General features: G+C 44.4%; 1 protein-coding gene across 2 annotated transcripts in view; it reads right to left on the reverse strand.

Moving 5' to 3' along the window:
• IQCH (IQ motif containing H) overlaps positions 1-20,645 on the reverse strand; it is a 613,153-nt gene that overhangs the window by 435,776 nt on the left and 156,732 nt on the right. For both annotated transcript variants that reach the window (XM_069222867.1, XM_069222866.1), the window contains exon 6: positions 3,643-3,763. In XM_069222867.1, the coding sequence (XP_069078968.1) occupies positions 3,643-3,763 (121 nt within the window). The remainder of the gene's footprint in view (positions 1-3,642; positions 3,764-20,645) is intronic.

The raw sequence follows: 20,645 nt of genomic DNA on the forward strand, positions 1-20,645 counted from the left end.
AGAGGTAAGTGGTTTTTTAAAAATTATTTGATTTTTTATTTAATTCCCCCTCCGCCCCACCCCGCGCCGCCCTGTACCTTTTGCATGCCGCGAGCCGCGACTGCTGAAAGATGGAGACCTCTATCAGACAAGAACTAAAAGATATATTTAAAGACCTAAGCTGGTCAGAGATAGGACTTAGGGGGTTATTCCAACTTTGGAGAAAGTGGTAATCCGTCCCAAAAGTGACGGTAAAGTCACGGATATACCACCAGCCGTATTACGAGTCCATTATATCCTATGGAACTCGTAATACGGCTGGTGGTAAATCCGTCACATTTGGGACGGATTACCACCTCCTCCAAAGTTGGAATAACCCCCTTAATATCATTTCTGATTTGCTGAGATCTGAAGGTGAGATGATTGTACTTGGATCTGAGCAAATTAGATACCTGAAGGGTATTCAATCCTTCAGGTAAGCGGAGTGGTTAAGACTTTTAATTAATTAACATGGATTTAATAGTGTTATATTTTAATTATGTGTGTATGATTATTTGTAGTAATTCATTTAAAAGTTGTGTAATTATGAAATAATTGTTTTGGAATTATACTGCACTATATGTGCATTGATGTTACATCATATTGATGTTCTTTCAAGTTGTATTGTGCGCATAAAGATCTTTGAATTTAATTGAACTGAATTGCAGATACTGGGTGGTTTTTAACTTCTGGGTACAGAGTGGATAAGCATTACCAAGACTTCATCATGAAAAGTGCGCTTTAAACTATTTCACTTTAAGTGTTTTCAAAGGAGATTACTAAGCCTATACTTGAAGCAATGATGAACGTGGCTGTAACATGGAGTGACATTTATAAATATGTCTAGCAGTGTGGAAATGTGTATAGTACATTCCCATGCTAAGTATTGTGGCTGGGTCAACATGCACTGCATAAAGGTTTCTTTACAGGGCACTCGTCCAATCAGGAAGAAAAGTGAGTTAACCAGTCTGCTAGCACTAGGTATTATACCCACTAAACACAGTTTCACAATAAAACAGAAAACAAAGTTTGAACCTAAATGTGAGAATCTGTTGTGTGACATAGGGTAATGGTTTACTGAATCGAGGTGCATGATTATAAAAAAGAAAGCAATGAAAGGAGGTGAAACCAATTAGTCTGCCTGAGATACATTGCTGGAAATGCTTAATGCCGTGCCCGATTTTCTTTCATGTACTACTTGTTAACACCCTTGTCAATCTGGATCTGCCATCTTGTAATGGATCTTCATACGTTTTATTAAAATATATATATATATATATATATATATATATATATGTGTGTGTGTATATATATATATATATAAATAAAATGTCACTTACTCAGTGTACATCTGTTCGTGGCATGTTCCACTGCCGATTCCCATGCTGTACATTTTTCTGCCATCTAGTGTTGGGCTCGGAGTGTTACAAGTTGTTTTTCTTCGAAGAAGTGTTTTCGAGTCACGAGATCGAGTGACTCCTCCTCTTCGGTTCCATTGCGCATGGGCATCGACTCTATTGTTAGATTGTTGTAAACAAGACAGTAAATGCTGGAAGGTCACTTACAGTCTACAGATCTATCGTATCAGTCAGTCAAATAGTTAGTCGCCCTGTGTAAGAGACAGGGGCTTTTCTTTCCTTCTCTGCACCTCAGCACTCCTCTCTGGGAGTATACACCGACCATACTCTATGCGTATTACTCCCCTCGTTACTATGACACCAATGAATGTCTGGTTGTTGAATTCTTTCTTTTTCTTTATCTGTGTTTTTGTCTCTTACACAGGGCGACTAACTATTTGACTGACTGATACGATAGATCTGCAGACTGTAAGTGACCTTCCAGCATTTATTGTCTTGTTTTTTATGGAGAAGTAACTATTACCGGTCCTGATGAAGCGCCATTGGATCTTTCTCTGACCGTGTGGGCGCGAAACATGTCGACCAAGTGTTAGGAGCAAATAATTTTTTCTCCTCTCTAGTTTGAAGGAGTATTGGTAGCATTATTTCCCTGAATACTCCCATTTGTGTTTTTAATCTTGACCTGACCCTTATTGAAAGCATTAAAGCTAAGTATGAGGTGTTCAGAGCCAATTTTATACCTCTCACTCTCCTTTCTCTCCTCTGCCAGCATGTGCTGCAGACTTTACTTGACCTATTAAACATCCTCCTGGTTGAAGTGCCTCCATCTTATGGATGTTGGCCCGTCAGATATTGCAGTGCCAGTCTGGCGAGGAGTCAGCCCGATGATGATGCCTAGCATCCTAATGTGATGCTTGAGGGAACTCCTACAAATTCTTGATCTCAGTCTATTCTTCGTCCCCTGTGACAACTTATCCTGGAACAGTGTACTCACTTTGATTATAGGTTCATGCATAGGGAGATAGTACACTGGACCATTAATCTCCCAGTCCCTCTTGTGTTTATAAGTGCATGTATGATGGCCATCTCTGAATGTTTTTTCTTCATTACAAATGGCCTGATGTGGAAAATGGATTTTCCAGTGCTTGTGACACAATTCAACAAGTGCTGGAAAAGAGAAAGGCATGAGCAGTGCCCAACAGAGTGATTTTTTTAGGGTACTTTTCCTTATAGGACTAGTTGGCTTTAATATTTACTAATACGTTTTGAGTAGTGATTGCAGCGTTCCATTCTACTTTAGTTTGCAGAACTAGTTCTCAATGAGGGACTCAGGATCTGTGTTTTATATGTTGACTAGACTACAGAAAATCAGGAGACCTCTTGCCAGTGGTTATTAAGTCTGGTAGGAAAATGACCAAATTAGTCATATGATAAGTAAGATCTAGGAAGTTGCAAAGTGTTTTTTCTTACCAACGTTCTAAAATTCTATGGTAACCTTCTCAACTTCAGAAACCTGAGTAATTTTAGGCTTCCCTCCACAACTACTTGAAAATCATGACTTTTGGAATAATTTATATTGCAAAACATATCGGATCGGATCGGATTAGAGAGAAACTCATCACACATTGCGGCTAAAATTATGTCAAAATATGCAGAAAAACTTACTATGGGAAAGGTGAACTTAAGCTGGGAAACTCCACGAACTGTGAAAATTGAGACCTTTGTGAAACTTTGCTTGCATGAAAACAAGTGCATACCCTTAATATGAGGCTGCAGCCGGACTTTACTGACCCTGCCCTAATGTACAGACGTAAGGCACACTAATAGCAACGAGGCAGACTCCTTATTGTGCAGCACGGTCATGCTGTTCCAGCCCGGTTTTTGAAGCTGAAAACTGACTTTCTCATTGAGAAGAATACAAAGGGCACTCGTTTAACAGCAGGGCCAGGAAAGTTCTCTGGAGTTTCAACTCAATTTGTCCTCTGCAGTTCATGCTTGCGTCCCCTGAAATATAGGGGCGTTTGCAAACATTGTCTTGAAAAAAGAGAAACAATTTACAGAAATGTGGCATGCACGCTTTATTTCCCAACAATATTCTGTACAAAATGATTAGATCACAGAAAGATAAGCTAAGCTGATCACATGCAAACATATGAAAACATGCGCTTGCAGTATAGATGGGTTAACGCTAAGCAACAGACAAACGGCCATAACAGGGTCACATATTGAGAATGGTCAGATCGGTTTTAGCTTGTTATAGACATACCTTTCTTGGTATCTTTTTCTGGCACTGGTGGCGGTGGCAAGGAGGCGTCCATACGGTGTGAAGGTGGCAACACCAGCAGATTGTTCACAGTAGATCCTCGAGCAATCTTCTCAAGCGGCAGCTGGGATGGAAAGGTGCAATAAAATTTAAATGTAAATTCTTTTGAGGTATAGGAAAGAAGAGGGCACATTGAAAGAGTTCTGTCATAAGAAGATTTTAAGACCACTACAGTATGACCTCCTCTTGATCAACTAAATCGGGTTAAAGGAGGAGTATGATTGAGGGGAGGGCATGTAAGATAGTGAAATGTGACAAAAAAAAGGTGGTAGAAGGGCAGGTGCCGGACCATTTACCAAGCAGAATTTAAAAAATAAATCCTACATTTCACATTGCTCTCCACACTCCAAAGTGACATGCTGACTTTTAAGAACTTGTTCAGCAGAAAGTATAATTTTGGGATTTTGACCCCTAAGATATTAAATAGTCCTCCACAACTCATCAAAGAGACCATACCTCTTAGCATTCATCTACATTAGTCACTGCATGCTTAAGTAGAATCAAATACAATCAACATTCAAAAGAATAGGATCGTTATATCTTCTTATGTGGAAATATAGCACTGGTTGTGGTCTCAAAACCAAAGTTTAGATTATTTAGAGGAGTGCTGACTCGAGCAATATTATCTCATAACCTATCACTTGATGAGACCTGATTATATTGAAATACCCTTTTGGATCTTTTCACATCAGCAGACCATATTAGTCCACCATATGGTCTTTACGAGCTTAACATCTACAAGAAAGTTTTGTCAAACCTGTCACAAATATGTATCAAACTTGTCTTGATTTTTTTTGCGCCATAGTCAATTGGTTGTTTTTTCTAAAGAGTTTATTAGAGAAAGTGAATATACTGCCACTCTAAGAAATGTTAGGAACTGATATTATCTCTCCCATTGGTACACACTTAACGTATGGACATCGAAGATAGCAGGGTAGAGAACAATGGCACACATTATATGGGAGAAGAAAAAGTCCAATACATGGAGGAAGTAGAATTATTTTTAGGAAAATACATTCTTGAGGTTTGAGGAAATAATGGCAAAGTGGTCACATTCTTGCTGTGAATTGTTAAGCACAATGAACAATATGATTTTTGCTGAAAATCTAGGTAGAATTATTGTTGTGTAACCAAGAACCCGAATTTCCTCCAACCGTGTCAAAACCCCTTAGGGAGCTTGGAATATTATTTTCCTCTTCAAAAACTGTAGCCATCACAGTGGACCCTATTCCTAAGTGCGATCGAAATAAGTTCTGACAAGTTGAAGGGCCCGATTCACCAGATCAATACTGCTTCCGTTCTGGGGAGCATGGCCTGCTGACCAACATGGCAGAAGCACCCTGTGAGGTTGCCACTTTAGTTCCCGATAATCTGGCATGAATTCTGAGGCAAAAATTTCACCTGACAGGATGAACACCTCAAGTTGCGGTAAGAAGCTGCTTGGATCTGCAGGTCTGAAATATGGCAGAGGAAAGGGTTACTTGAGAAAAGAATATATTCCTGGAGGAGATCACTGAGGTCATTATCCAAATGCAGAGCAGACAGCTTCCAGAGCCAAACGGCCTGTCAGCTGAGCTACTCAAGTGCACGGCATCCCTGATGAGCCCACACTTGTTAAATAAGTACAAAGACATGTGACAGAAAGGAGTTGACATTGGACCTTATGCATGCTGTCATAACGGTTATCGACAAAGGCAGAAAGCCAAAAACTACCTGCACATCGTAGTGTCTCCTATACACCTACTTAATATTGAGTTACAATCCTAGCCAAGATTTTGGACACCAGGTTATAGGTGGTCATTATGCAGAAGATTCATAAAGACTAGAACTGCTTCATGCCCCAGAGGTCTAAAAGCTCAGTCTATGGAAACTACATACCATATTTAGAAAAAAAACAAAAGGAGTTGAGTGAACTACTAGTGAATTTTATGTTCGATGCAAAGAAGGCATCTGACTCCAATGAAAGGAGGTACATATCCCTGGTGTTGACGTGTTTCGGCTTCAGCCCAAAGTACTGAGCATTAGTATGTATATTGTATACATCTACTGTTGCAGTGAGGGTGAATGAGACACTCTCTTCTACCTTTCAGCTTAGGGGGAATACGAGGCAGGGCTATGCTCGTTCCACAATTCTATTTACTTTGCTAATCGCACCGTTGGCCGGTTGGGTCCGGGTGAATCTCTTGTCAGGGTCTTCAAACTGTGGGAGGACCGGATGTCGCTCTATGCTGATGATAGATATTCTCCTACCCGGGGCTACCTTGATCTGGATGATCTGACAACTGCTATATATTTTCCAGGAGTTTGGTGACCAATTCAAGTAGCAGATTTGCTTAAAACAGATAACTGGGAGGATGTGACAATCCACTTTCAGATACCTATGGATACAAGTGGTCAGGGACTTTAAACTGTTTTATCAACACAACCTGGAATCACTAGTGGCCAGGTTTGGGGAAGACTAGGGGAGATGGTGAACAGTCTCGATCTCCTTACTGGAGGGTGTGGCGGCTGTTTTTAAACTGTAACACTACTCAAATTTCTAAATATAATTCAGAGCACCCTGTACAAGACCCCTGATAACTCAGAACACTATAACGGGTTGGGGGATCCCTGTGAATAGTGGTAGCAGGACTCTACAGACCTATGTGCATTACCACAAGTCAGACAGTAGTATTGGGATTCCCAACTTGTGACCATTAACGACTGGATGCATGCTCCAGTGGAGGATCCGCACATGCACAGGAGCTCTAAATCATGGTGGTCACCATGTACCAACATTATTCATGTGAGGGACAAGAGAGAGATAAGGCACTGCAAGCAATGCGAGCAGAGATACAAGTAAGGGGTCATACCAGCAGCAGTTCTCCATCTTGCTGTTCTCAAGGGCTTATGTCTGAGGTGGGCACAATATGTTTCCCTCTCTACATTTGGGGAGAGCAGAAGGATTCTAGGCAGCGCTTGCAAGTGGCTGTAGTCTCCTGCTGAACATACCGATGGAGGCCCAACCTGCTGGTGCACCTTTTTCCCCCGACCAGCCACACCATGGAGTCCTTGTATGAAACACATGCAGCATCTTCAACTGGTTGGTAATCCTCCTTCCAAGAATTTCTCCTTCCAGTCAGCTATACTTTTTTAGCAACCTGGGTTCTGGCTGCAACTCTTTCTCCAAACATTGGTTTGTTGCTGGTTTCTATCGTAAGCAAGCCCTCCAACCTGCAGTAGAGCCCTCATCACCAGACTTCATGAGGCTTTTGCCTCGCTGGCTTTTTCCTATTTTGGGCTCCTTCCAGAAGGAACTAACTGCCAGGCGCTTTCTGTGACCTCAGGCAGACCAAGTCTGTGAAGTCCAGATGTCCCAGGTTCAGATCACATGTAAAGAATAAGTCTCTATAAAATCTGTTGATGTGGGTACATATACCTCTTATTATAGTTTATAAAACATATTCTGGAAACCATAAATGAAACAAACAATGCATGTCCAATATAAATCCAGAAATATACATTTATTTTGATCATATCAAAAGTATCTGTTATTTACAAATTCTTCAAAATGATAAAGAATTGAACAAATAATATGGTTCTAACACAATTACTGGAGGTCCAAAAAGAAAAAAAATCAACTCTCATTCCATCACTCATACAGGACAACAAACAACCATAACACCATTCAAAAATGTTAGAAATAGAAGACAATAACCTAAATGAAAATAAACAACATCCAGAATTTCAACGTATCCTTCTGTCACTCAAAGAGAAACAGAGCTCTAAGCTCTTTCATTTTTTGAGCAACCAGCCCACGTTATAGTTTCATATTTGGAATGGAAAGTGAAAAAGGACGCACATACGACCTGCAAAGAACTATTGTGTGACAGCCATCTTGGAATATAAGTAAAAAAATGGAAAAAATCTAATTAAACACTCAGCCTCAGCGATTTGCCCAAACATAGCAGAGTGACGCATACAGACTGAAAGGGAACGGTCATAAAAGAGCTGTCCCATGGGTCAGCACCACACTGAAAGATTTACCTAGGCCAGAAGGCTTTCAACAATGGGATGATGTTGGTATATCCAAGTTAGACAATATAGCAGGGGAGTGTGTAATGAAGACTTTTGAACAAATACAGGAAGAGTAGTGTATGTATACCTCCCATAGTTTTTTTACATTTACAGTGGAAGTATGCCCTAACATCTTGTGCAATGGACTGGGTCAATCTACTGGAGGCGGCCCACTTGGAATTGAGAGACTTCAGCAAAAGCTTTACTAGAAGCATGATCTCTGCTTTATATAAACAATGTACAAAACTGTGTGCACTCAAAGACATTATCTGAGAGACATCACTAATGTGCTCAAGGGAGGTGGCACTAAGGGGTTGCCTTGGGCTCATTTAACTTGAAATACTACACAAAGTCTGTTGCACTAGGAATAAGATACATAGGATGGCATGGACTGCAGGCGATAGATGTCTGAGATGTGAAGTGGAACGAGACCTATTGCAGAGTCATTCAGGCAGACTGAGGTAAAATAGTGGGAGAGCTGTTGACAGTCTTGATCACTGAGGCCCCTATTACGCCACAATTCATAAATCAAACTGTGGGAGTGTTCCCTTGAGGGAATGGAGAGACTGTAGGAAACCATTGCTGTTTTTACAAGACCGGTCTACTGCCTTCAATACAGTTAGAAACAGGTTAATATCCTTTCATCCAAGGAAACGGTTTGAGGTAATACCTTCAAATGTTTTAGCACTTGTGTGTCTTTCAAAGACAGTGGGTTAGGATAGAAGACTCTCACTGCCTTTGTGGACCATGAGGCGGGTATCCCTGGGTGGTCACTATTGTCCACTACTCTGACACATTTTAGTCACCTGTTATGGAGTCATGAGTTTGGCCATATACTGATGATTCGCAATTAGATTTTATAGCTGTCGAAAGCAGGAACAAAAATTTGACAACTTGTCTCCATCACATTGAATATTGCAATCTTGGATAGTGGAGAGATGGCTCCAGTTGAGTATATCCAAAACAGAGACAGCGATTTTAAACTCTACTAGGATTCATGGGCTTTTAGGTGGGTTAGTTGAGATCTCACCTTTGTGGAAAAGAACACCACTCAAAACTGTTAAAATATTGGAATTGGCCTAAAAAGACACTAACCTCTCGTCTCAGACAAATCATGGGGCAGCCAAGTGACTCCATGCCATGTGTATCACCTTTGGGAAAGTTTAGCTTCTTAAGAAACATCTCTTAGCTTTCTAGGACTTAGAGTTTGATATCAGAAGTATCAAACTTAAAATGTCATGAGGAAGGTGCTGTTAGCTTAAAATGTGAGGATGAGGTCACTTGGCAGCTGATCAATCAGGCACTGGGTGATTGTTTCCTCATCACCTCGAAAATTAAGAGGAATACCCCCATTTATTCTCAAAGAACATTGTGCACTTGCTATAATGAGCAATGGTCTACTTCTAGTGAGATTATTACAATAAATTGCACAGCGATGTCAGCAAATATTATGAAGGAAATAAAAAAAGGCACAAACATTGCAGTTTACCTAACCACGGTGGTAGGGAAGTAGTCAGGAATACCCTGCACTAGCTTCTGGCACAGAACATTCACCTGACCTTCACGGGCCTAGACCTGTTTTCTCATACCGCACCAGAGAACTCCTGACTACCTACATCATTACTTTCAATGATGTCTCCCATTCAATATTTTAATAACTTAAGGGGCTATGAAGGAGGGGGGCAATAGTGTGTGTTGGGGGTGGGGGGTTACTTGGTGTAAAGATGCAGATACACTCAGATTTTTAGGAATTAGCAAGGGAATTGGTAATTCCACACCTGATTCACCTGGTAACTCCATGCTTACCCACAGAAATTTATTTGGGAATTCTGCTTGATTGGAAGCAAAGTCTCTATGTAAAACATAACGGATCCATAAAAACTCTGTGGATCTCAACATCTTGATAGGATTGAAAATTCCTATTACTGGCCCCTTTGGAACTGAAGCGCCATTACTAATGAGACCCTAAATTTGTTACAAAAGGAGGCAAACAAATCAGTGCGGGGCACTTGGCCGGCAGTCCCTGTACCATACTATTGTTGAACAATATAAAGCATCATATAATTGGGAGTATTTCAGGTATAAAATACAATGTCTTAATACAGTCATTCTACCAGTATTGGATCAGTTTAATAACAGCCTTAAGATCAGACCCTAAAAGCAAATTCTTCTATAAAGCTCAAAAGAAATAGAGATTAATTAACTTTTTCATTAGAGCCCCATATCAATAGGGGACATCCGCTTTATCCCCACAAACTTTCCTTTCCAAAAACAATTCTCTCAAAGGAAGATTGGCAACTGGAATCTCAGACTCCCCCAGCAGGCACCACCTTCTGCTAGGAACCCATGCATCCACTAGGATAGGCGGTGGAAGCATGGGTTCTACAAAATCTCACAAACAGTTTGGCTGTCTTCAAATAAGGTATAAAAATGGCTATCAAAGTTGCAAAAGCCAACCAAGACTGGGCATCTGACCTTTCCCCGGGAGGCTGGAAGGGTAGGCTGGGGCTTTTGTTACTGGGGGCCGGTTTTGTAGCAGTGCAGCAGTTTTATAAGCACTGCAGAGTTCCTTGTATATCCAACAGTTTTCAGGCAACAATAAAAGTGCCAAGATAATGTTGGTGATAAATGTACCTGCTGGAGAGAGATCAAGTTTTGTCTAGTGGCAGTTTGACTCATCTAAGGTAGTGCATAGGATTAATATGACTGCTGCTTGGAACGTATACTATGCAGATCACAGAACAGTATTTCGTATGCATAGCTCAATGGGATACTGCTTTTGTCACAGAGCTCCTTTTGTTACTATGTAGTTCATAAGTTACAATCATAATCTAGCAACGAGAGCTATAAACTGCAATCAAACAGTTGCATTCAAACTGCAGGATACAGATTAGAACATTATGTTTTCCCCAGTCTTTGATTATCCTAATTTTGATAAAAAGGGTTTTTTGCATATAAATAAATTATTAGTAAAGTCAACCCTAACCACTGTGTTACACTCTGAATCCCAAGTTTATGCTTCCCCAGACCAAGCACTCTTACAAATGCCTACCAGTATGGATGACATGTGAATCCTACATCTTGTAGTCTCTTTTATCAACATTTTCTATACACTGATTTTGAGAAATTGGGTTGTTGGTTGACTGGGGTGTGAAACCTGGTCAAGCACCAGCCACAATACCTTGCAGAGTGAACTACAAAAAGTCATTAAGTTAACTTTTGCTTAACCCTGGTAGCTAGGCACAAAAATCAGTCAGGCTAAACTTGGAGGCGATGTGTTAAATATTTATGAAGTACACAAACAGCAACACATTGAAAACACAACACAAAAAAAATCCCAAACCAATTTACCTGTGCTTAACCCTGGATAGCCAGACACCCAAAGCAGTCAGGCTAAACTTAGTGTACTACATAAATACTTAACACATTGCATCTAACAGCAACACAGTGAAAATACAACACAATACAAATCCCAAACCAATTTAGAAAAGCAGAGAACATTTTGATAAATCATTTGACACCTAAACCATGATAATCCAATTAGTAGAACCAGACTTCTGAATTTTTAAAGTTTAAGGTTTCAAATAGGAAGTCCTCAGTTTTAGAAAATGGCCACCTGGGCACCTTTCACACCACAACCAAGGGTCCAGGAATGGAGGGAGACCTCTTGGTGTGCAAGGGTCATTCAGACTGGGTCAAGTTGCAGGATTAAGATGGTGGGAGCCTGTTATGCCCCTGTGGCTCAAAACAGGAGACCAGCTGAACTAGCCATTGGAGTCACTTCTGGAGTCCTCAGGGTAGGTGGTGATGCAGGGCTCTGCAGCAGGGCTGATCTCTGAAGGTCCCAAGCAGGCTTCACGCAGCAAAGCAGTCCTTCCAGGTGCAGCAGCAGTCCGGCAGAGTGTACAGCAGGTCACAACAGCAGGTAGTCCTCTAAGAGTCCTTCCACAGGTCCAGTAGTAAACTGAGAAGCAGGCCTGAGAGCCCTCTTTTTATACACTAGTGCCCGGCTCCTAGAAGTTGGGAGAAGTTTCCAGAATGGTTCTCTGAAGTTCCAGGAATTTCCTGTCTTCTCTGCCATGGCTCCTAGCTGGCTGCCCTGACAATGCAGGTTTGTTAAGCCTATTGTGTGGTGGCAGAGCCTAGCCTATTCAGCTGCAAGTGGGGATGTGCTTAGCTCCACCCCCCATCAAGTTAGTTAATGGCCCATTTAGGCTCTTCTAAACCTCGTACTGCGTGACTGTCTGGAGTGAATTCACAAAGTCCCAACTGTCAGTTATACCCAGTCATATTACCTAAGGCAGGTTACAGGAAAAGAAGGCTAAGGGCAGGAAAATGCCAACTTTTTAAAGTGGCATTTTAAAATTTGTAATAATAAATCAGACTTTACCATTAAAGAGGGTTTTTTTATGATGACAAGTTCATGGGTACCTAACATGACATATCTACCACCTCTGGTTTAGGAATTACAACTTATTAATTTTAATAAGGAATCCTCAATATCATCCTATGGGAGGGGTAGGCCTCTCAGTAGTGACAAAACGAATTTAGGAGGTTTTCAGTGCTAGGTCATATAAAATTAAGAAGAACATGTGATACTTACTAATTACACAGCACCCAGCCCTATGGGCTACCTGGGGCCTACCTTAGGGGTGATGTCTACGTAATAAAAGGAGAGTGTAGAGCTTGGCAAGAGATTTTAAATGGCAAGTCGACTTGGCAGTGGGACACTGCCTTCAGGCTGCAATGACAGGCCTGGGACAGGTTTTAAGGTGCCACATAAGTAGGTGGCAAAATAGGTGCTGCAGGCCCACTGGTAGCATTTAATTTACATGCCCTGGGTATATGGTATACCACTCTACAAGGGACTCACAAGTAAATTAAATATGCCAATCAGGTATGTGCCAATCAAACCATGTTTAGGGGTTTGAGCACATGCACTTTAGCACTGGTAAAGTGTAGAGAGTCCTAAGGCCAACAGAGCAAAAATCCAGACAAAATAGAGGCAAGCAGGCAAAACGTTTGGGGAAAGACCACCCTAAGGCTGACAGGTCTAACACCTGTCCGTTCCCCCCCCCCCCCTCCAGCTGAAAGTGGGGAGAACTACTTAACCTTCTGGGAGTTCTCATCACTGAGGCAGAAGAACACAGATAGACTATCAACATTGCTGTGGTCTGACCAAGGTCTATGTTCCACCGTGAAGTCCATTCCCTGAAGGGAGATGGACAACCTCAGCAATTTTGGATTCTCGCCCCTCATTTGCATTAGCCACCTGAGGGGCCGATGGTCAGTCTGAACCTTGAAGTGAGTCCCAAACAGGTATTGCCTCAGCTTCTTCAGTGTCCAGACCACAGCAAAGGCATCTCTCTTAATAGCACTCCACCTATGTTCCCTGGGAAGTAGCCTCCTAGAGGTGAATGCTGCAGGCTGCATCAAGCCCTTCATCATTAAGCTCTGAAAGTACTGCACCTATACCTTGCTCTGAAGCATCTGTCTGGACTATAAATTCTTTTGAAAAGTCAGGAGCCTTGAGCACAGAGACTGTGCACATGGCCTCCTTTAGGGAGTTAAAGGCTTTCTGGCAGGCCTCTGTCCAGATCACCTTTCTAGGCTTCTTCTTTGAAGTCAGCTCAGTCAAGGGGGCAAAAATGGTGCCATAACCTTTGACAAACCTCCTGTAATAAATAACCTGTGAGACCCAAGATGGCCCTCGCCTCTGTCTGAGGTTTTGGGGGCTCCCAGGCCAGATTGGTCTCTATTTTGGCCTGAAGGGGCTGCACCTTACCCCGCCCAGCAAGTGTCCTAAGTAAACCACTGACCCCTGCCCTCTCTGGCACTTACTAGGCCTTGATAGTCAGGCCTGAATCCTGCAGCGCTTAAAGTACTTCCTGGAGGTGGAAGAGGTGATCCGTCCAGCTGCTACTGAAGACAGCTATATCATTTAAGCAGGCAGCACTGAAGGCCTCCATACCAGACAATACTTGGTTTACTAGCCTCTGGAAGGTGGCGGGTCATTCTTTAATCCAAATTGCGTCACTTTAAATTGATAGTGGCCCTCTGGAGTGAAGAAGTCTGACCTCTCCTAAACACTTTCAGTTAGGGCAATCTGCCAGTAGCCTCAAAAGTGCTCAGGAACTTGGTAGCCCCTAGTCTATCAATAAGCTCATCACTTGTAGGTATGGGGTGAGCATCAGTCTTGGTGACTCAGATGAGCCCCCTGTAATCCATGCAGAACCTGAGTTCTGGGGTAGCACCCAGTGGGTCAGCTTTTGGTACCAGCACCACAGGGCTAGACCAGGGCTACTGGAAGGCTCAAACACCCCAACGCCAACATCTTGAATACTTCCTCTTTGGTGCTGGCCCTCACTTTGTCAGAGAGCCTGTATATATTTGTTTTGACAGGGGGGCTGTCTCCTGTATCAATATCATGAGTATACAGGTGTGTAAGCCCAGGAGTGAGGAAAAACAGAGAGGAGAACTGTCCCAATCACTGGCAACAGTCCCTCTGGTGCTCTGGGGTCAGGGTAGGGAAAAGGTTCACACCTTTCACTGACCCATCTTGCTGTTTTGATGACAGGAGGTTAGGGAGAGAGCTTACTCTCCTCCTCCTCCCAATCATCTGTCACCAACAGCATGGTAACCTAAGACCTCACATAGTGGGGTTTGAGACGGTTGATGTGAAGGACCCTTAAAAGGTACATGTGGGTCTTGAGGTCCACCAGGTAGCTGGCATCCCCTTTTTGCTCAACTATCTCAAAGGCCCAGTCCAACGGTCTTGGAGGGCCCTCTACTCCACTGGCACCATCACCCACATTTTCTGTCCAGGATGGAATTCCACAGAGGTGGCCTTCTGGTCCTATCACTGCTTCATCACCTCCTGGCTTGCCCCCAAGTTCTCAGAAGCCTTCTTCCAGAACTTGGCCATCTGGTCCCTGAGAGTTGGCATGTAGCTAAACACATCGTGGGGAGGTTTCTTGGGGGCTTGCTCTCAACCTTCCTTAACCAGACTGAGACGTCCCCTTACAGGGTGACTATACAGAATCGCAAATGGGCTGAATCCAACCCCCTTCTGTCATACCTCCCCGTAAGGAAACAGCAGGCAGAACAAGAGGATGCCTCAGGTGGTCAGGCAGGCCCACCCCCAATCATGCTCTTTAAGATCTTGTTGAACGTCTCAACAAGCCCATTGGTTGGGGATGAAGGGTGTGAAGAACTTATAGGTAACTTTACACTCCTTCCACATAAATTGCATATAAGTTGACATAAAGTCAGTGCCCCTGTCAGACACTACTTCTTTGAGGAAAACTACTCTAGTGAAAATCCCCATTAGGGCCCTAGCTACTGCAGGTGCAGTTCTCAGAGGTATGACCTCTGGATATTGTGTAGCAATGTCCACCAAGACTAGGATAAACCTGTTGCCAAAGGCTGTCTTTGGGTCCAGGGGACAAATTATGTCAATGTCCACCCTTTCAAAGGGGGTGCCAAGGAAAGGTCAGGGTTGCAGGGGAGCTTTCAGCATCTTCCCTGACTTCCCATTGGCCTGGCAGGCTACACAAGCCCGACAGAATTAATCTGAGTACACCTTTATCCTGGGCCAGTAAAAGTTGGGGACAAGCCTGGCAAAGTTCTTGTCCTGCCCAAGATGTCCTGCCAAGGGAATCTCATAAGCTAACTTTAATAGTAAAGCACTGAAGCATTGGGGAACAACTAGGGCTCATGTTGTCCCATGCAAAGGTGCCTTGAGTTCACTGTACAGGAGGTCATTCTCCCAATACGGTGATCTCCAGAGGTTTTACCAGTTGCCTGGGCTTCAGCTTGCTGCTTCATGCCCACCAGGGCTGGGCACTCTTTCTGTGCTTGACAGAACTCCTACCTGGTGGGTCCTGCCTCTGCTTCCCATCCAGCAAGAAAGCTCAGGTGGGTCACCAAGGGAGGCAATGTCCTCCCCAGTGGATTCTGGGGCGGCCCCCTCTGATGCCCTATCCACCTCCTCTGGGAGACAAACAGGAGCTGGTTTCCCACACCCTCTGTCCTTCCCTTTTCTGGCCATTGTCTGGCCTTTTTTCCAGTCTCCAGACTCTTTTGACTCCCTTTCTGTTAAGCCATGGACCTGGTAGTCACACAGACCGATTCAGGCAATCCCAACATTCCCAGGTGGGACCTGATCTCCACTTCTTTCCAGGCAGTGTGCTCCAGGCCATCTCCTAGTATACAGTCTACAGGCATGGCAGGGCTCACAGCAACTTTCAGAAGACCTGAGACTCCAATCACTCAAAGAGAACTAGGGCCACGGGGTAGTGGCTTTCCCGGTTGTCCTCTACCACAGTCTGGTAGAATGTATTGGGAATGAATTGCTATGAGGACACTAGATGACACCTTACTATAGTCATGTTGGTTCCTGTGTCCCTCAGAGCCTCCACCCTCTGCCCGCTAATGGTGACCCGCTGCCTATACAGTATTGCAGGCATATGGGCTTTGGGCACTAGCACGTCATCACCCAGGAACACTATGGTAAGCTCACTGACTCCTCCCCCCAACCCCTCCCCCCACTAACTGAGCCTATCTCCTTCCCAAGCACTACACTTGCCAACCCTGGGGGTTTATCTCCAGTGGGGAGGCTGTGCCCTCTTGGGACACTTGGGGTCACCCTTGTAGTGCCCATACTCATAACACTCTTAGCACTTGGAGTTAGACTTGTTTTTACCTGAGAAGCCTTTCTTGTGGTGGCCAGAATGGGATGGGGACCCTTTCCCTTGAGAGCTATTTTGGTGACCTTGAGAGCACCCCTTCTTTTTATCTTCCTCCTTTTTGGATACTCTGGTGCTGGCCCTGAGGTCCGCCTCCTAGGCAGGCTTCCTGGGGTCAGTCAGCTTGCTGTCTCCCAGGTGTTAGGTGTTGGCACAGCTCTGTAAAACAACTATTAAGCTTGTGCTCTCTCTGAATCAGGTTGTACTGCCCATTGAAATCATCTACCTTGCTGCCCCTCAACCAGCCCTTCAGTGCCTTGCTAACATAATACAGAAAGTCCACCCAAGTCTGGTTGGGAATCTTGTGGCTGTCCTTGAACCTCTTTCTATACTTTTCAGGGGTCAGCCCAAACTTAAAAAGTAGAATGACCTTCCTGGGGGTATACCTAGTCTGGTCCTTTACCTCTAGAGACAGGAGTGTGACCCTCCCCACTGGAGGTATATATTTCCAAAAGCAACCCCCCACCCACCCTGCCCAGTGCTCTCGTAGAACCTTGTGGATCCTCCTGGATTTCTCATAGGCTGAAAGACACTTATATCATCCTCACCCAATAACTAGGTAACAGGTCTTTGAGAATGTGGACTCTCACCTCTCCAGTAGACACTGCTGATTCGCTACCACCATTTCTGCTGGACTCTGCTTGCTTGCCTTTAATGTCCTGCTCCTTCTGGCTCAGTTCATGAGCCAGCATGATCTTTTTCTCCTCCACCCTTAGTCTGGCCAGTTCCAGCTCCAGCTTGAGCTTCCTCTCCCCCTCCTGTCCTCTAGCTCCACTTGAGCCAGGCCTCTGAAAGATACACTGCTCCCTGCCTCATCCCGGGTATCTTGATTCTCCTCCCGGGGGCAGGAATATTCCTCCTGAAGTCGTTGGTTCTCCTGGGGGCCTTGGTCCTCTTCCTCATCCACTCCCAGGTCCCCTTCTGGATCATCCTCCTTGGTTGCTGTTTGCAGCCTTTGACCTCCTCATAGGCCCGGAGAGCTATCGGTAGGCCTTGGAAGCCTTCTTGCCCACTTTTAGCCCCCTCTCCTTGCAGAGATTTTGCACCTCAGCCTTGTTGAGGCTTTCATCATTGATCAGATCCATCTTAATGGGAGCAGAGGAAGGTAGGGTCAGTTAACTTTGGAAAATACCAAAAACGGCCAGTGGACACTAACAGAACTTAAAATGTCAGTCCTGATATCAAATTATTTATTTGGGATTTTTGTGTAACACCAATCACTGTATGGTACTTCAAAAACACAGGCCTAAATCCACAGAGCTGAACACCAATGTGAGCAATTGGGTTGTTGGTTTACTGTGGTGTGAATGCTGGTCAAGCACCAGCCACAATACCTTGCTGGGTGAACTACAAAAAGTCACTAAATTGACTTGTGCTTAAACCTGGGTAGCCAGGCACAAAAAGCAGTCAGGCTAAACTTAGAGGCGATGTGTTAAGTATTTATGCAGTACACAAACAGCAACACAGTGAGAACACAACACAATAAAAATCCCAAACCAATTTAGAAAAATAGAGAAAATGTTAATAGATCACCAGGGAGGATTTTGGGGACAGCGGCTCGTGCGGCCTGAGCTGAAAGCACCCTGATTCATGGGACCTTGGCTGGACGTTGGGCTCAGGGAGTGGCGAGGCGGGGGCATCACTCCTAGCCTGATCCCATTCCAGATCTAGTGCTCCCTATGAAGCACGGTTAGCAGGTGAGTGTGGCAGGGATGCAGTGGGCCGTGGGGGAGAATAGAGTGCAGCTGATTCCTGAGAGAGGACCCGAGGACAGCCGCAACAGATTTTGTTCAAGCGCGGAGGGGGGCTCTGACAGGACATTTGAAAGCATCCTGTACCGCTTTAGTCCAGCAAGGGTCCCTTCCCATATCTCTTCAGTCGTTGTACAATAAGGATGGACTGTATGAAACCAGGAGGGGTATTCTGCTGGTAGATTGTGCCTCTGTCAGTCCCTTGGAAGTGAGCACTGATCAATGTTTAACCCTCCTTTTTAAATAAGGGCACCCTCTGCTGCTGCATGTGCACAGACAGCTCACTCCTTGAACGCTGGAGTTCGTCTTCCTCCCAAACATCTGTAGACCCGGGTGGTGCTGGTCCCACACTTGGGTCTACACTTAGGAGAGTCGGTCAGCCCAACACATGAAAGACACAAACATGGGAAGGCAGAGGCAGGCATGCACCTCTCAGGGCAACACCTTGGACCATAACGTATCCCCAACTCAATGCACTGTTAGGCAGGCCCATAGCAAGACCAGACAGGAACCCAAAGAGGAACCTATCAGAGCAGAGCTGCTGGCTGCCATCCACAGATCGAGAGATGTTTTGGAAGGAAAAATCGAACCAGAATTCATTGAAGTAAACCTTTTGCGCACAGACCTTGTAAAGGTCTCTGACAAAGTACGAGTGGTGGAAGGTTCCATTGCAGAGTTGCTGACAGAGGTGGCCACACTCCAAAAGCAGGTGGCAGCAGCTCGATCGAAGAATGGAGAATTGGAGGCACGGGTGGAGGATGCACAGGAAAGGTCCCACCACAACAATGTGAGACTCCTGGGTTTCCTGGAAAGATTGGATGGGTATCCACTGAGCATTTTGTAGAGAACTGGATCCGCACTACCCTAAAATCAACGGGATTATTGCCCATGTTTGTCATCAAGAGTGCTCACAGGGTGCTGGTGTTGCCTCCTAGGCCCGGAGTTCGCCCTTGTGCCATCATCGCCCGTATACTGAATTATAAGGACAAAGACTCTATCTTACAAGCAGCCAGAGAGATGGATTTGGCTCGCTTTGAGAACCAAAAGATATCCATTTATCCTGATTATACTAACAAGATACAGAGTTCGCAGAAAGGCTTCCTCGAGGTCAAGGCCAAGCTGAGATTCATGGGTCTCAGGTATAAGCTTCTGTATCCCGCCTGGAGGAAATCTTATTTCTTTGACACCCCGGAAGATGTCTGGGGCTGGCTGGAGGTGTGGGATAAGGTGCTCAGGGATAGGACCAACACCTGGCACTGGAGCTCCGGTGCATCGCCCGGGGCACATAGATCCAACTGGAGACTGCAAGACGAGACTGGGATGGGGGATGCTCCCCCTGAATCAGATGAAGAGTCGAGTAGAGTGGTGATCCAGGACGATGGCACAATGGTGATTGCCTCCCCTTCTCAAGCTTCACCAGCAGACGAGGGTCGACAACCTGAACAACATGAGGATATCTCTGAGACTTGTAGATTGGGGGAACATTAGATGGTGTGCTTCACCTGGGGTTTTATGGAGTGTGATATGTGTTGGAGGCCTTCACTGGAGTGGTCATGTTGGGCTGCATGATGCACTCAGCGGTCTTTTATATGAAATGCATGATTGTCAATACCTGGGTGATACAATTTCGACATGGTAAGATACTTTGGAGTGGTTCAGGGAGAGCCCTTTCACGTTTGTGGTAGGCAATGATTGGGGTCACTGGGTTTATGCTAGGTGTCCTACCAGCGTATAATGGATTTGCAGCAGATTTATTGGTTGTTCAACTGCTTACCTGGGGTGGGGGGTTTAGGGGTTTGTTGCATCAGTTTTTTAACAGTTGTATTCACATTTTTGTTCGCCAATAGAGTGTGAATGGAGCTATGAGATGGTGGCGGTTCCCTATGGACTTCGTCCTTTCGGGGCGAGAGACAAATGAGGGGACAGACCCTCTTCAAGTGAAGAGTTATATCAGTTCATAGTAGATTGACTAAAGGTAATTACATGGAATGTCAAGGGGCTCATACAGTAGATTACATGCTATAGAATACACTCATTTCTGTGTTGGCAGGCAACACAAATTGCATGCCTCTAGGAGACACATCTGATGAGGAATGAAACTCAAAAGCTGGCTAAAAAGTGGCGAGGACAGCTGTTTGTCCCCACATACTCCTCCTATGCGTGGGGGGTGGTCCCCCGGGTTCACAGTGAGGCAGAGGTAGAGGGCCACTATTTACTACTATAAGGTACCCTGGACGGGATACTTTTAACAATTCTGAACACGTATGCACCCAACACTATTGAGTATACATTTTACAAAAAAAATCCTGGACTTAATGGAGGTGGCAGTGAGTACCCCATTCTCTGGGTCAGAGATTTCAATTGTGTATTTGATGGCAACAGGAACCGCTTC

This window comes from Pleurodeles waltl, chromosome 3_1 (assembly GCF_031143425.1).
Source record: "Pleurodeles waltl isolate 20211129_DDA chromosome 3_1, aPleWal1.hap1.20221129, whole genome shotgun sequence".
Lineage (NCBI taxonomy): Eukaryota > Metazoa > Chordata > Amphibia > Caudata > Salamandridae > Pleurodeles > Pleurodeles waltl.